Below are 14,407 nucleotides of genomic sequence, written 5' to 3' on the forward strand. Positions count from 1 at the left end.
GAAAACTCCTTCAACTCTATCTAGGAGAGAGCAGTCACTCAAAGACTGCACTTGCCATATTGGAGTACTGACCCTGATGACTCACACAAGCCTGGCTGGATGCATTGCCACTCACTTCACTAGCCATGCCATCAAAATTCCTGACATCTCAATTAGACAACCCCACCAATGTTTGTTAGCCATGTTGTGCCTGCCAGAATCATGTTTCCACACTATACGTTTGGAATAATACTATAATGCCATTTTAGTTTAAGAGTTGTTTGAAAAGACCCCCTGAAATATCTGGGATGGAGTTTTGGCCTTCCATGGTGACATCACCATGCAGTAAATTAGTTAGACCAATAAGAAAGAGAGTTCCAAACATATAATTAGGAATTTGAATACAAATTGAACAGGATCTTTATGGTTCCAAACCTCACTGCCAATAACAGATAGTTCAGTGTCACTCCCCACTCGGACCACTCCGACCGTCCTAGCAAAATACTTACTTGAGAAATTTGCCATTGCTAATAAGCCAGAGTTTCTTTATGATTCTTATAATTGAAAACAATCACAGGAAGTATTTAATTGTTCATCAGAAATGATTTGATTTAATTGAAATGATTTGAATTATTAGATTTTTAAAAACGGCTGCATTGGATTTTTAAGCAGAGGGTGGGTGGGGAGGTGGTGGCTGGTAGCAGGAGGTTAAACCATCAGGACTCCTCCCAGGGTTAATCTATTATCCAGCACCAGCTGCCACACATCCCCCCCCTGCCCCCACCACACCAGCCATTTACAAGCGGCTCCATACTTGGCCTACTGCTCGCTGTGCACTCGGCTAAGCCACTGGGACCGTAGCACCGGGCATCTCGGTGTACCCTACTGGGGAGCATCCAGGCCCAGGGATCAGGACACAGGTAGTGTGTCACGGAAGATAAAGCCGCTGTGATGAAGGAGGACACGCAGCAGGGACCTCCAAGACTCAGTGGGATTTGCCTCAGGGTCCTGTGAGGGATAGCTGCTATGTTGCAAGGTGAGCTTCCGAACGTTGAGAGAAAACCTGGTCTCTTTCTTTGCAACATTTTGAATTTCAATTTCATCAAGTACCCGACAGAACTGTCCCACCCCTGAAATGTTGTCTTGGAAGGTGACTGTAGGTTCATGGGTTCAACTTGGTACCGTCCTTCAGGCTTTGCTCCGTCTTGACACCTTGGCAAAGGATGACAATTGGCCACAGCCTTTCCTGGACAGGCCTCTTACCCAGCAGGCCTATAAACCCCCATTAACCCACTTCCTCCATTGCTGCCTTTAAGACGGCAATTGTTTCTTATGTGGTTTCCTCTTCTTCGTCTGCACTGATAGAACTATTTTTTTAAAATCTAATTCCCAGCTGGCATCCACCAAATTGCATTTACAGATCAGTGCAGATGAATGAGAGGGAACATAGGGAGGAACAGAAGTGAACAGCCCTGAACAAACAGGAAACTGAGGTGACAAGGTTCCCTATGACCTGGACCATCTATGGGCATGGTCTCCACAAATTTGCCTGCATGAATAGTCACATGATACTTGGAAGCTTATAATTATAAGGCCCTGATAGATTGTGTTCAGATTTGTATTGGTGTTACTCGCATACTCTAGCTAAATAACAAAAGGCAAGGACAGCAGGTTAATGGCAGCTTTACTCAGCCATTGTTGTGGTAGTCATAGATACATTTCGTTACAGGCTCACAACGCACATATAACATGTTCATATCACATGACTGTTTCACTGATTCCTCTCAAGTTATCAAGTAAGCAACAGTGAGTGTTTCAATTAGGGCAATAAAGCAACAATTCTAAAACTGTGGTAGTCATATAGTTGAAGTCGGAAGTTTACATACACCTTAGCCAAATACATTAAAACAGTTTCACAATTCCTGACATTTAATCCTAGTATAGATTCCCTGTCATTAGGTCAGTTAGGATCACCATTTTATTTTAAGAATGTCCAATGTCAGAATAATAGAAGAGAGAATTATTTATTTCAGCTTTTCTTTCATCACATTCCCAGTGGGTGAGAAGTTTACATACACTCAATTAGTATTTGGTAGCATTGCCTTTAAATTGTTTAACTTGGGTGACCGTTTTTGGTGGCCCTCCACAAGCTTCCCACAATAAGTTGGGTGAATTTGGCCCATTCCTCCTGACAGAGCTGGTTGTAACTGAAGTTTATAGGCCTCCTTGCTCGCAAACGCTTTTTCAATTCTGCCCATACATTTTCTATGGGATTGAGGTCAGGGCTTCAATATATCCACAATTTTCCCACCTCATGATGCCATCTATTTTGTGAAGTTTTGGAGCAGTGGCTTCTTGCTTTCTGAGCGGCCTTTCAGGTTATGTAGATATAGGACTCGTTTTACTGTGGATATAGATACTTTTGTACCTGTTTCCTACAGCATCTTCACAAGGTCCTTTGCTGTTGTTCTGGGATTGATTTGCACTTTTCACACCAAAGTACATTTATCTCTAGGAGACAGAAGGCGTCTGAGCGGTATGACGGCTGCGTGGACCCATGGTGGTTATACTTGCTTACAATTGTTTGTACAGATGAACATGGTACCTTCAGGCATTTAGTAATTGCTCCCAAGGATGAACCAGATTTGTGGATGTCTACAATTTTTTTTCTGAGGTCTTGGCTGATTTCTTTAGATTTTTTCCATGATGTCAAGCAAAGAGGCAATGAGTTTGAAGGTCAGCCTTGAAATTCATCCACAGGTACACCTTCAATTGACTCAAATGATGTCAATTAGCCATTATCAGAAGCTTCTAAAGCCATGACATCATTTTCGGGAATTTTCCAAGCTGTTTAAAGGCACAGTCAACTTAGTGCATGTAAACTTCTGACCCACTGAATTATCAGTGAAATAATCTGTCTGTAAACAATTGTTGGAAACATTTCTTCTGTCATGCACAAAGTAGATGTCCTAACCGACTTGCCAAAACTATAGTTTTTTAACAAGACATTTGTGGAGTGGTTGAAAAACAAGTTTTAATGACTCCAACCTAAGTGCATGTAAACTTCCGACTTCAACTGTACATGGACAAACTGGTAGTTATATCACGACTGATTCACTCTTATTTCTCTCAAGTTGTAAGTTAAGTAATAGAGTGTTTTCAATTAAGGCAATAAAGCAACATTGCTGAAAGATACTAGGCTACTTTTTTTTTTTTTTGAAAGGTTACCATTCACACAACACCTTACACAGAAGTGAAACTGCCTACAACATACTTCTTAAATCACAGACTTTCACTAGCTAGCACAGTTCCCACAGCTTCCATTTCGCAAGAGTAGCATTCACACTTCCTTTTCCTGTGGGCTTGTGAGAAACCTCAGATGAGACCACAGAGTCCCACATCACCCCGGCTTGTCCAGTTTCAGGAAACTGAGGTGACAAGGTTCCCTATGACCTGGACCATCTATGGGCTTGTCCCACCAACTGCTGACACCGTGGCCTTTGGATTGGTTGTCATCCGAGATGGGGGGGGGGGGGTGACCTGTCTGCAGCACCTAAGGTTGACAATAGGGCCGGGACAATACCAGTATCTTTATTTAACTAGGCAAGTCAGTTAATAAAAAAATCTTATTTACAATGACGGCCTACCCTGGCCACTCGGACGACGCTGGACCAATTGTGCACCGCCCTATGGGTCTCCTAAACACGGCCGGATGTGATATAGCCTGGATTCGAACCAGGGACTGTAGTGACGTCTCTTGCACTGAGATGCAGTGCCTTAGACCGCTGCACCATTCGTGATACTCGTTATTAGTATCGTGGCAAGGAAACAAACAAGAAGCAGATTGGCACATTTATTTATTGTCCAAGCTATATTGAACAACGGGTATTTACTCATGCTCCGAGTGCATTCTTCAACAACATGGGTAGCTAGTAATTCTTCGTGGCTAGCTAGTTATCCAGTTAACCCTACTGACTTACTGTGGCTTTGGGACTTACTCACTGAACTGTCTTCAAGCCAGGACAATGGCAATAGAGACGAAACAATACACAAAGTAACCATTTTACTTCACAACTATCAGCTAGCTCTATGAGAATCATAATAACAGGCAAAAATTGTTTTTTTTTTCCCCACATGGTTTACGTATTTTTTTTGCATACTTTCCGTTGAAGCTTACACGCTTCTATGCATACTTCAACATATGTACAAATGGAATAAAGCATTCAAGAAGGATTGGGACTCATACTCCGACCCTCCCGTGATCTAATTTGCGTGCTTGGAGCACAGTAGTATGCATTTTGAGAAACAAAATACACACAACAGGTTTTTAAAAAGGACCAGAGTATGGTCTGCTTTGTGTTACAATTTTTGACATGGGAAAAAAAAAAATCATTACTGGTATCATCACAGCCCTTGTTGAAAACACTGTTCTAATGGACCAGTGGAATGTAAATGTATCGGGGGACCCACATTTTGTTGTGGTAGTGAGGTGGTTTAGGTACTTTGATGTTCCAAAAGTTGGCAAAGTTAGTGACGGCTGTGTTTCCGTGTTATTTTCATCCCAATAAACGTGGATAGAGCTCAACCACCAAGTGAAATGACGAATATTTCAGCTTTGTAGCCAAGAGGAGGTCCGTAGTGACAAACTCCAAAAGCTGTGGAGGAAAGTGCTCTGTACATGTACACCACAGTTCTCTAAACAAGCTGCTCAGTTAGTGGCACAACAGCAAAGACTACACAGAGCTGACAGAGCATTACAATATCGCTCACTGGACTGTTTTCACTCAGGGGGAATGTGGTGTATGGAAACAGTCTTTTAGTTCAGGTACCTTTGCTTCTTGGATACAGGAACAATGGTGGACATCTTAAAACAAGTGGGGACAGCAGACTGGGATAGGGACAGATTGAATATGTCCATAAACACTCCAGCCAGCTGGTCTGCACATGTTCTGAATGCCGGCAGCCTTGGGGGGGGGGGTAAACACGCTTAAAATGTCTTACTCACGTCGGCCACGGAGAACGAGAGCTCACAGACCTCGGGGGTGGCCTGTGTCACCAGCACCGTGTTATTCTCAAAGCGGACGAAGAAGGTGTTTAGCTTGTCCGGGAGCGAGACAGTGTCGGCGACGTGGCTGATTTTCCCTTTATAATATGTGATTGTCTGGAGTCCCTGACACATACGTCTCATGTCTGAGCCGTTGAATTGCCACTCCACTTTGTCTCCGTACTGATGTTTTGCCTGTTTGATTGCCTTATGGAGGCAATAACTCAACAGCAACACGGAACACGTCCCCAGCACGTGTGATAAAAACAGTCTTGAAGCATGGATTCCAATTGGTCAGACCAGCGTTGAGTAAACCTTAAACGGGAAGTACCCTAGTTTCTGCCTATAGGAAGGGAACAGAGTCGTGATCTGATTTGCCGAAGGGAGGGCAGGGTCTCTTAGCCATCCTGGAAGGACGAGTGACAATGGTCAAGAGTTTTTGAAGCACTGCAGGCGATGTGTTGATAGAACTTTGTAAGCGTTTCCCATTTAGATTATCTTTATTAATAACCAACATTTCAGTTAAATCGTTCAGCACTACAGCCTACATTTTCAATACATTTCGGTAGAAATATGTAAGGGTGCAACAGCAAATCTGTAAAAGTCATGGGGCACAGCTAAGTTTAAAGCTAAGTATTTAAGCTGCCACCATGTGACCATTGTGTTTCAATTCAGAAATGAGAGGGTATTGACTATACATGTGAAGGGCTCTCCCCTGGAGAGTCAGAATGTACACAGTGGGCCCTGATATTACAACAGATATGTGGAAAAACTGTGTCCACACCACATTGGACATTTATTTACAGCGTAAATATGTATATAGTATTTATTTGTAATGAGCGTTTCATTTACTTCACTTCCTTCCTCCTATGGACATTCCCAAACGGGACTCATACCCTGCGCACATGACTGTACATATTATTTACTTGGTCTAATTAACTTCTATTTATTTTAGTTTTCAATTTGACCTGCTCTGTTATAATTTCAACGTAAAGTGAAAATAAATCAATAAACTATCACTGTGAAATTCCAAAAGAATGCCAAAACCCTGTTCATCAACTATTCCTCACTGCTACAAAGAGTCGTCACACACACAGGGCCCGTTGAACAGCTGAGAGGCTAATGCCGTTGGGGCACCGGGTGTGACGGATCCAAATGTGTGTGGCACGTGGTGATCTTGTGCAAGGTCCCATCATCCCACCCGCATCGCTTGGCAACAGGGCCACAATCGCAACAGAACTACATTACCCATCCAGGTGCGTGGGGATGTTAATACCACACTGAGCCATTTTCCACTGTGGAGGCCTCATGCATGCGAGGAAGGCTTTGAGGGAAATGCTTGGGAGCCAAACGGCCAGGCCTAATCTGTGTCATGCCTGCGGCCTAGCGCCTGGGAGCAGAGGAGGGGAGAAAGCCCACATGTCTGGTGTTGGGGGAGGATATTAGCAGGAATGAATGGAATTCTCTATGGTCATGCCATGGCTGCAAGCCAGGAGACTCCTGTTCCCCTGTGACATTAACTTTTTTTTTTTTTTTTTTTTTTTAAACAGACCTTAGCTCAACAAGTAAAATTCCATTTCAAACTTGCCAAATATCTCATTAGTAAGCAAAAACACAGGGCAGTAAAGTAAGAATGAAAGACAGACAGAGGAATCCCTTTCCAAACACTGCCTTTGTTCCAATAACATCACTCCTCTTGTTAAGCTGCATCAATGGGAGTCAGCGCTTGAATATCCTCCATTCTGAGAGGCATTCCTGAATCCTGACAAGCCACGTCCTGTCTCTGTTCAGTCTGCTTGTGAAGAGTGGGGTGTACGCCTGTGATGCAACAGCCCTGTTGTGAGGTATGTTTTGAGTCAGGGTGGCCCTGGGAGAGAAGATGCCTCATGCAATAAACACACCGAGCCAGTCGGGGAAATGGGAGTTGTCAGGCAGCAAAAACTAAAACACGGAGAACAGAGGAAATACCAGACATATCCTCAGTAATAGGAGTCGCCGCCTCCCTTTCTGCAGATTCCTTTTGAAGAATAGACCTCCTAAACTCAACCATTATGAAGAAGTAGACACGGAAAAGAACACCTTCATTTCCCTGAGATTGGGCCTCAAGTCTTAAATATGTCAGTGTTGTAAGTCATTGTGTGAAATGGATCATTATGGATAGGCACCTCAAATGTAATAATGATCATGGGCTAGGTCCTATGATGAGAGTTGTTCCAGAGTGACTGACTGATAGGAATGACGATCCTATCCTGGCTCTGAGCTGCATTCATTTGCTGCAGTAAGAGGGTGGGGCCTGTTAACGTTTGGCTTGGCATGCCTGCACAGTGGAGCATTCTGAAAGGTAAGCAAGAAACCACACTTAATACTACCCTCCCCAGGACATCCACAACGAGTGTGGTCACAATATTTAACGTATCATTAAACAAAGGGGAAAACAGCACGTGTTACACAATATCTTGATTGAATTGAGGCTTATAAAAGTAAAGGTTTTCTGAAAGTGGGTGAGGCAAGTACAGTTAATGGCAGTCTAACATGAGGGATTTGTTATTGTGTTATGGTATTAGTTAATATTATTGTTATTATTATGATGTTATTATGATATTATTATGATGTTATTATGATATGTTATTATGTTGTATGGATGTATAGATGTCAGATACAGTCTAACATGAGGCATATTATTAGTGTTATTATGTTATGGTATTAGTTAATATTATTGTTATTATTATGTTATTATGATGTTATTATGATGTTATTATGATATGTTATTATGTTGTATGGATGTATAGATGTTGATGCAATGTAAACTGTAGTAACAGTTCCAGAATGTAAAGGGCTATAGGGAGCAGCTGTTCCACAGAAGGGGGACTAAGAATGAGAAACTCAGGATGTGTAGTGCAATCATGACTTTCAGAAGGCAATCACCGACTATTATGTTTAATTTAATTTAAAAACAACCCTTGTTTAAATAAATAAAAATCCATTTGAACACCAGATTTTAAAAAAAAGGTGATGCTTATTTTGTGTGTGAGTGAGGATGCACAAGAGGAGACGCAGTGGTAAAATGGAGTCTCCATCCTTTCAACGGCTGGGCGATAAGGCCAATAGCATTCCACAATATTTTTGCCGGTATTTTTAGTTTCTGAATAATACAAGTTCTAGATGTGTTTTATGAGTAGTGAGTGATCCTAGTGGGGTGAGCAACGCACATTCTAGGTGATTTCAATGGGTCTTTCTACATTCTGATTATGTTATACTGTTTAAATCAAATTTAAACCAAAAAGAAAATCAGCATTTATCCATTTTCGGGACACTCATTTGAGATTATTTCCACACTACCGCGTAGCATACTGCCAGATACCCATACACTTCCAGTCACTGCGTTAATGTTACTTAGCATTGGCTAGCAAAACTACCTCTAAATTCCTTCATACTGAACACAAGACATAAAAATGGTTTCCACGAGTTCAGTTGACTCTGGTGAACTAACTATCCCCTTTTGTTTCCTCAACTCCTCAAATTGCAGGAAGAGCAGAAGCTACTAAAAACGAGAGTATCAATGAACATTGATTCTGGAAAATGTATGCTCAGTTTGACGAGCTCAGCATTGCGATACCACATAGCGCTAGCAGCTTTTTAGCCAAAGACTGTTACACTAGCTGTCTAGTCTGTTGTATAAATGTGCAATGAGCATTAAAAAAAACTATTATATAAGGTATTTCACTTGATTTCAACATCTGAACAAAGTGGACAGGCCTAGCATGCTGTTCAAACCGTTGGAGACGGACAGAGGGGTGTGTACAATTTAACTGCTCTACCTTGTTAGTTTGCAAATAGTTAAAAGTTTGTTAGACTTTAAATATAAAGAGTAGCTCGCTACTCACTAGCATGTGGGGTCGTGCTTAAGAGATTGTTTATGAGACCTTGCTGCGTTATAGAAATTTAACGCATCCTACAAAAAGTTAGTCATTATTAGTGAAATTTGGTTAAATTTGTAACAAAAAGTGAATTTTAATAGACTGCCTTGAAAGCCAGATCACTGACGATTGCAAAAAAAATCATCAGTGACAATTGTATTTTATCGATGTCAGTTTGAATGCACAGAGATACTGTGACAAGACACATTGTCGTGCCATTCACCCGCTGCCATCACCTCATATTTCAGCATGATAATGCACAGCCCCATGTCACAAGGATCTGTACATAATTCCTGGAAGCTGAAAATGTCCCAATTCTTCCATGGCCTACATACTCAGACATATCATTCAATGAGCATGTTTGGGATGCTCTGGTTAGACGCGTGCGACAGCATGTTCCAGTTACAGCCAATATCCAACAACTTTGCACAGCCATTGAAGGGGTGTGAGACAACATTCCACAGGCCAATATCAACAGCCTGGTCAACTGTAAAGGAGATGTGTCACCCTGCATGAGACAAATGGTGGTCACACCAGATACGGACTGTTTTTCTGATCGACACCCGTACATTTTTTAAGGTATGTGTAATCAACAGATGCATATCTGTATTTCCAGCCATGTGAAATCCATAGATTAGGGCCCAATTAATTTATTTCAATTGACTGATTTCCTGACATGAACTCAGTAAAAACACTTAAATAGTTGCATATTGCGTTTTTTGTTCAGTGTATATAAATAGATAATCGCCCATAAATTGGAGAAAATAATCAGCCAGCCCTAGTAAGAACCAACGTTTTGGTCAGTGTTTCCCAGGGGAACCTTTAGTCTTCTTCCTAAAATGTATTATTTGACTTCATGTAGCTAACATATTCATGCTTTGCCTATTCCTCTTTGATTTAGAATATACTTGCACAGACAACATGATGATTGAGGCCTACACCAGCAATGGTATCAGGCTGTATTAGCTAGCTATGTTTGCTACGACTCAGTACATTTATTAGCTAGCCAGCGGATTAGCAGCTAAAACGATTTAATTTAGCCACAACTTGCTTAGAAAAAAAAGACAAAACTAGCTGTTTTCAGATTGTAAGATACACAAACTAATAGTGTAATTATAGAACGCTTGTGGATTTATATTAGGAAGCAAAGTGTAAAGCAAAGCAAAGTGCATTTACTATGCAGACTGAAGACAACTGCAAGTGGTTTCGTGGTCAAGCAACAACTACAATCCTTGAGTGACAGGAGGCGGGACTTAGCGAGAGAGAGTAAGAGCGATGACTCAAGTAGCGGAGTAAACTATAAAAAATAAAAAAATTAAAATGGACGTTACACACAGCGGAGTGGCGTATCACATTTAACATACCAAACATTGAAATAGTGTGCATCAACCGGTCCGTGTATCAATACGCTTTATATAGTAAAATACGGTATAAGCTTTACCGCCCAGCCCAGGTTTGGAACTGGCAAAGATAAACTAGCGCCGCTCCCAAGGGTGCATGCTGGAAATCAAGTCGCAGCAGAATCCTATGCAGATACTCACCACGGACTGCAAATAGTAATTCATATTTTTATACCGTCTTATCCTCCATGGAGTTGGCTGTAATAGCCCTGTTGTCCGAGTGGCAATGGGGCAATAAACACCTGCACAGCAGTCTCCTTCTCCCACTGACCTTGGCAGCTAATTCACTCAGCTACAGTTCTTGCTGCTCAGGTGCACAGGAATCTGGGCTCTCCCTGGGTATACTAATGGGAGAAGGCCACTTCAAGCATATCAATTTAATAACGCCATCGATATACAACACACAGGTTGGTGGTTGTAAAGTGTGTACATGTGTTTAACACAGAACATTCACAAGACCTGAATTTCAAAGAAAATTGTTGGTGAAGCAAACTGCAATTCATCAACATCTGCTATTCAGCAATTGTTCAAGGGGACTTTTAGGCTAAATATGTGATGTGGCCACTGGAATTAGGGGAGTGGAGTAGAGGCTGCCAGAAGGTTACAGTGTGAACTTGCTGCACTGGTCAATATTAAAGGGTGAGGCGCGGTCAATATGTCTGTCACTGATAATGAGGGGCAGATCACACAACTGCCCTTCGGTGAACTAGCTAGACTCCCAGACGCTCAAGCCCTTGACCAATGTATTTGCTGAGATCAAACTTTGCTTTGTCAGTGCCAGAGTAATAAATATATGAACCTTGGTGGATATCAAAAGGTCCAATACACTTATCTTAAAATTAACATGGAGGTGTAAAAGGATGGGAGGACTGAAAAACAACAAACCTCCACTAAGGTATTTAGCCTGTTGGGCAGATGACAGCCTCCTTTTGACAGAGTAGAATCTTCATGGTTTGTGTTAAGTAGGACAAGACGTGGGCAAAACATTTGCTACAGAAAACTAAAATAAGTATTTTTCTAGGACAACTTTGAGTAGGCTAGTAAGCTAGCCTACCTCCCCATTTGAAAACACTTTTACCCATTTTGTGTGGACTGAACACAACCCTGATGTGTTGGATCAAACCAAAACCACAGAGACACAGGTCAGTCTCATGGACCTCCCTGTCACAAATCATGTGTAGGGCTTTGGGGACTGTTCATTATGCTAGGGTATCATTTGGCGGTCCTGGTTGAGTTCCAAAAGGACCATTCACACACAGGCCAAGGCTGAACCAAACAAGCCCAGAGGTTAGGCAGGTAAATGTGTAGCTTAGGCTAGAGGAGGATTGGTCTTGGACAGTCAAAACCGAGTTGTGGCACCTGCTGATCATAGCTCCGAGGACAGCAACAGTCTTACATTATAGTAATTTAGCAGACGCTCTTACTCAGAGCAATTAGGGGTAAGTGCCTTGCTCAAGGGCATAACGAGAGATTTTCACCTAGTCAGCTCGGGGAATCGAACCAGCGACCTTTCAGTTACTGGACCAATGCTCTTAACCGCAAGACTACCTGCCGCCCTACATCTTTTCGGGAGCAAACACACTGGGGTGTAATCTCATTACTGACGTCAATGAAATGCCAAGGGAAGAGAATCCTCTCATTGTGTTGGAGGACTGCAGCCAAAAGGCCAGGTTGGACTGCGTGTCTGGATTGGGGCAGATTGAGGGGGGGGGGGGGGGGGGGGGGGGGAGTACTGTGAGCAGCCTCGGTGAGCCATGGTGCATAATAGTAAAGACTGTTTCACAAGTTGGGTCCTGATATAAAACATGAGGAATTCTGGCACTGAGAAAAGGTTGCTTGTTATTCATTCTGAAAAATAACAAGTAGCCTAGTAGGTTACATTAATAACTTTAGCCTCAAATTGGAACAGTCCTCGACCTGGAAAGTATAAACCTGAGGTTATGAGCCCCATCACCTGATTCTAAACACCAGTCCATAGGCTCAACCTGGAGATGGTTACATTTGTATAACAGCTCTGACAAAAAAAAAAAAAAACAATACCTGATAGGACAGAAGAAACGACAAAAATAGGCAACTGGTTTCTTTAACAAACACAATCTTTTTGAGTTGCACTGTTTGTAATCTGAGACCAAGCACTGAGTCACTGTAGATACAGTCCAATAAACAGTACATTCACCTCTGTAAGAGAATATTAACCAGGCAACAGTTCAGAAACCACTGTTTAGTGTTGAGGTTTCAGGAACAAGGAATTGTAATGAAGGTATTGGTTATTTCACAATGTATATGCACAAGGTATCATTACTTGTAATATAAGTAGGTAGGCTAACTAGGTTTATTGGTTAATGAGAGAGAGAGAGAGAGAGAGAAAACATGTTAAAATAAGTTAAGAATTGATTCATGGAAACGTTGCTATTTGCTGTCATTTCATTGTTCCAAATTATTGACTAACGTTACTAGGCCATCTCATTTTCAGAACTAGTCAGCTAGTTATCCGTCTACCGTAAATACCTAGCATAACTAGGATTACAAGTAATGGATCATTGCACATAGATTGCACGGGTTGTGACCGCTCGTACTGTCATATAACTTATCAAATCTATCAATTTAACTTACCCCATTCCAGAAAGTCTGTCACGTGCTTCTCCCGTTTTAAAGGAGAGTTGCTGCATTCGTTGTACAAACATATCAATATATCCAGAAGGGTCTCGACGCTCAGTGAACTTGCATTATTTGGAGTTCCGTCCACTAGCAATTGCTCCAACTTCTTCAGGCGCACCTTCGCTGACATTTTTCTATCAATTAGCTACCACTCCCTTCGCCGAAGAATCGCTCCCCGAGTTAGTATGGGAGAAGAAATCGAGCTAACCCTGCCCCCTTCAAGCGCAACCGAAAAATACTTATTTGGCCAATATTGGAGCACTGAAGTCCCAGTCTCCAACTTGCTATATAGACGTGTACTAGTAGCTAGCTAAAAAAATAAGACCGACATGTTGTATAGAAAATGCTTTGTTTTTAGCGTCGCCCTTGTGTTCCCTTCACTCAGACTCGAGGCCCAGTGCGTCCCATTTGCTTTAATCCCGACAAATCTGTACTTTCTACCTAGAAAATGGGATGTCGGGTTTCCCCCAGTTGAATCTCAGGTTGACCGGTCGTCCATTCTCTCCTTCGGATTATCTGCTCGCTCGCATGCCCGATATATGTTCTTCAACACTGCTAAATAGAGGTATGTCCACCAAAATTGGGGAGTGGCTGTCTTTTCGTAGATGAATCCTTTTTTCTTACTAGCTTCTACGAGTAGCTAGATGGTGTCTCTCACTATTGAGCGTAATATGGCAAAATTCGTGTCCAGCCTTGTCTCTCCCTACCTTGCAAAAGAATCCAGACCGGGGACTATGGAGTACCCGCCTACCCACACCGGAAACGCTATGGATAGGTGACGTCATTCGATGATTGACAGACACTGGGAGTAAACTGGCACTGAGCTCACCAGCAGAACACCATCATTATTATAATATCGATGTGTGGACAACACTTACCGGCACATATATTAGATAAAGAAGTTGAAGGATGTGTGTTAAAGGCATACCATACCAAAAACGAACTATATATATGTGTGAATGTGCAAATAGACAATTTCACTACAATCTTTCTACCATTAGTGTTTATGCTTTGGGAATTGCTAAACATTTTAGTATTTGAATGACAGGACAAAAACATACTGAATAAAGTCATCATCATCATCATCCTTATCCTATAGCTGTGTGGTTGACTGGAGAGTATAATGGTATGGTTGATGGAGAGGGAGAAGAGGACTAGGGATTGCTGGATTCATAATGGGGTGGTAGTGGTGGAGGAGGAGAGGGATAGGACATGTTAGGATGGTATTGGTGGAGGAGGAGAGGGACATGTTAGGATGGTAGTGGTGGAGGAGGAGAGGGACATGTTAGAATGGTAGTGGTGGAGGAGGAGAGGGACATGTTAGGATGGTAGTGGTGGAGGAGGAGTGGGACATGTTAGGATGGTAGTGGTGGAGGAGGAGAGGGATAGGACATGTTAGGATGGTAGTG

The 14,407-nt window shown here is 42.2% G+C and overlaps 1 protein-coding gene across 4 annotated transcripts in view; it reads right to left on the reverse strand.

Moving 5' to 3' along the window:
• cdc42bpb (CDC42 binding protein kinase beta (DMPK-like)) overlaps positions 1 to 13,735 on the reverse strand; it is a 129,864-nt gene extending 116,129 nt beyond the window's left edge. For 3 of the 4 annotated variants that reach the window (XM_031836849.1, XM_031836847.1, XM_031836848.1), the window contains exon 1: positions 12,954 to 13,292. In XM_031836849.1, coding sequence (XP_031692709.1) covers positions 12,954 to 13,128 — 175 coding nt within the window. In that variant the 5' untranslated portion in view covers positions 13,129 to 13,292. Of the gene's footprint in view, positions 1 to 12,953 lie in introns of all 4 variants that reach the window. The other variant, XM_031836846.1, reaches the window with a different exon arrangement.
• Positions 13,736 to 14,407: the final 672 nt, after the last annotated feature.

The sequence above is a fragment of the Oncorhynchus kisutch genome, linkage group LG12, assembly GCF_002021735.2.
Source record: "Oncorhynchus kisutch isolate 150728-3 linkage group LG12, Okis_V2, whole genome shotgun sequence".
Classification (NCBI taxonomy): Eukaryota; Metazoa; Chordata; class Actinopteri; order Salmoniformes; family Salmonidae; genus Oncorhynchus; species Oncorhynchus kisutch.